The sequence below is a fragment of the Penaeus monodon genome, chromosome 20, assembly GCF_015228065.2.
Source record: "Penaeus monodon isolate SGIC_2016 chromosome 20, NSTDA_Pmon_1, whole genome shotgun sequence".
Classification (NCBI taxonomy): domain Eukaryota; kingdom Metazoa; phylum Arthropoda; class Malacostraca; order Decapoda; family Penaeidae; genus Penaeus; species Penaeus monodon.
The window spans coordinates 37,940,280-37,941,608 of record NC_051405.1 but is presented as its reverse complement, the minus strand read 5'-3'; the positions used below and the strand labels follow the sequence as shown (position 1 = coordinate 37,941,608).

The 1,329-nt window shown below is 33.5% G+C and overlaps 1 protein-coding gene across 1 annotated transcript in view; it reads right to left on the bottom strand.

The window, feature by feature from the left end:
• Positions 1 to 1,329, bottom strand: part of LOC119585803 (growth hormone-inducible transmembrane protein-like) — an 8,379-nt gene that overhangs the window by 5,099 nt on the left and 1,951 nt on the right. The window contains exon 3 of the mRNA XM_037934525.1: positions 354 to 465. Within this exon, the coding sequence (XP_037790453.1) occupies positions 354 to 465 (112 nt within the window). The remainder of the gene's footprint in view (positions 1 to 353; positions 466 to 1,329) is intronic.

Below are 1,329 nucleotides of genomic sequence, written 5' to 3'. Positions count from 1 at the left end.
ATGAAAAAAAAAGAATCTCAAACACTAAGAGGAAATTTTAATATCAGGAAATGAGTTTGTATGACATTTTTATAAGACTCTAAAATTCAAAATTGCAGTTGTTTCCCTAGGCCTCCCTTAATTATACTTTTTTTTTAATGGGGGAAATGGGGGGTGGAATGTGTACCCATCAAAACACATGAATATATAAAAAGTGGAGTCCTTTTTTTAAATCTAAGCTATTTCAATTTTCTTAGCCTCAGCCATTATTTTTCTCAATGTTTACATGTAAAACTCAGTATACCTATTTTGGCAATCTCTGGGATCACCTCCTCAAGGATATATCACAGAAAGATCTCTAAATAAGTACTTACACAACACGGTCGATGGCCCCCGGTTCGTTAGACATTCCGAGCCCATAGTAACACAAAGCTCCCATTCCGAGCACAGCACCGCCAGCTACAGCTATCTGTCCAACTTCCATGGCTGTTTGGAGAACGAATATTTTAGTAAATGATCTTAAGAATAAATAAGGCAAAATCAAAAATATGAAAATAAGCATACATATTGGATAATAGCTGCTGGATATATGCTGGAAAATATGCTGGATAATATCCATTCTTCAGCTCCTTCCCTACTTTTTTACAATTTAGAACAAAAAAAAATTATACTGAAGTAGCACAAATTATCGCTCAAATATTTTTGAAAATAAGAAAAAGGCCTAAATCACTTGAAATACATACTAATTCATAAGACAGGAGGATACTTTCTTTCAGAGTTTCCCAAAGGATTTTAGTGCCCTAAAGACCTCAAATGTTTAGTCATTCAAAATTGAAATGTCATTTTGCTGAAAAACTATAGGAAAACTGAAAACAAAGAGACATTTTCTTAGCAATTTTTTTTCTAGATATGCATATTTATGTTATCGTTGGGCTTAAATTCTTAGTTTGGCTGGAGCATGCATAAGGAAAATCACAGTGCATGAAAGAACTAAATACTTTTAAGAAGGTAACCACCCTCTCCATACAGGCACTTTGAAAAATTTGGTATAAAAATTCAACAATATGTATAAATACACTACACATATAACAAAAAATTAAGAAACCTTAAAGAAAATTGTTTCTATGATGAGTGTGTTGACTCTATTGATCCCCCCCCCCCCCAAGTACAATGGTCCACTCTAAGGTAATGGCCAGTGCTAAGATATACCTTTGCAATAAAGAGTTTTGTTAACATCTGCCAAATTCAAGTCTTGGAAACCTTGACAACATTGCAGAACCACATTTTCTTTCTCATTTATCTTGCCATAGTTATTTTTTCCCCTTTTTGTTTGTTTGTTTTTCCCACTAA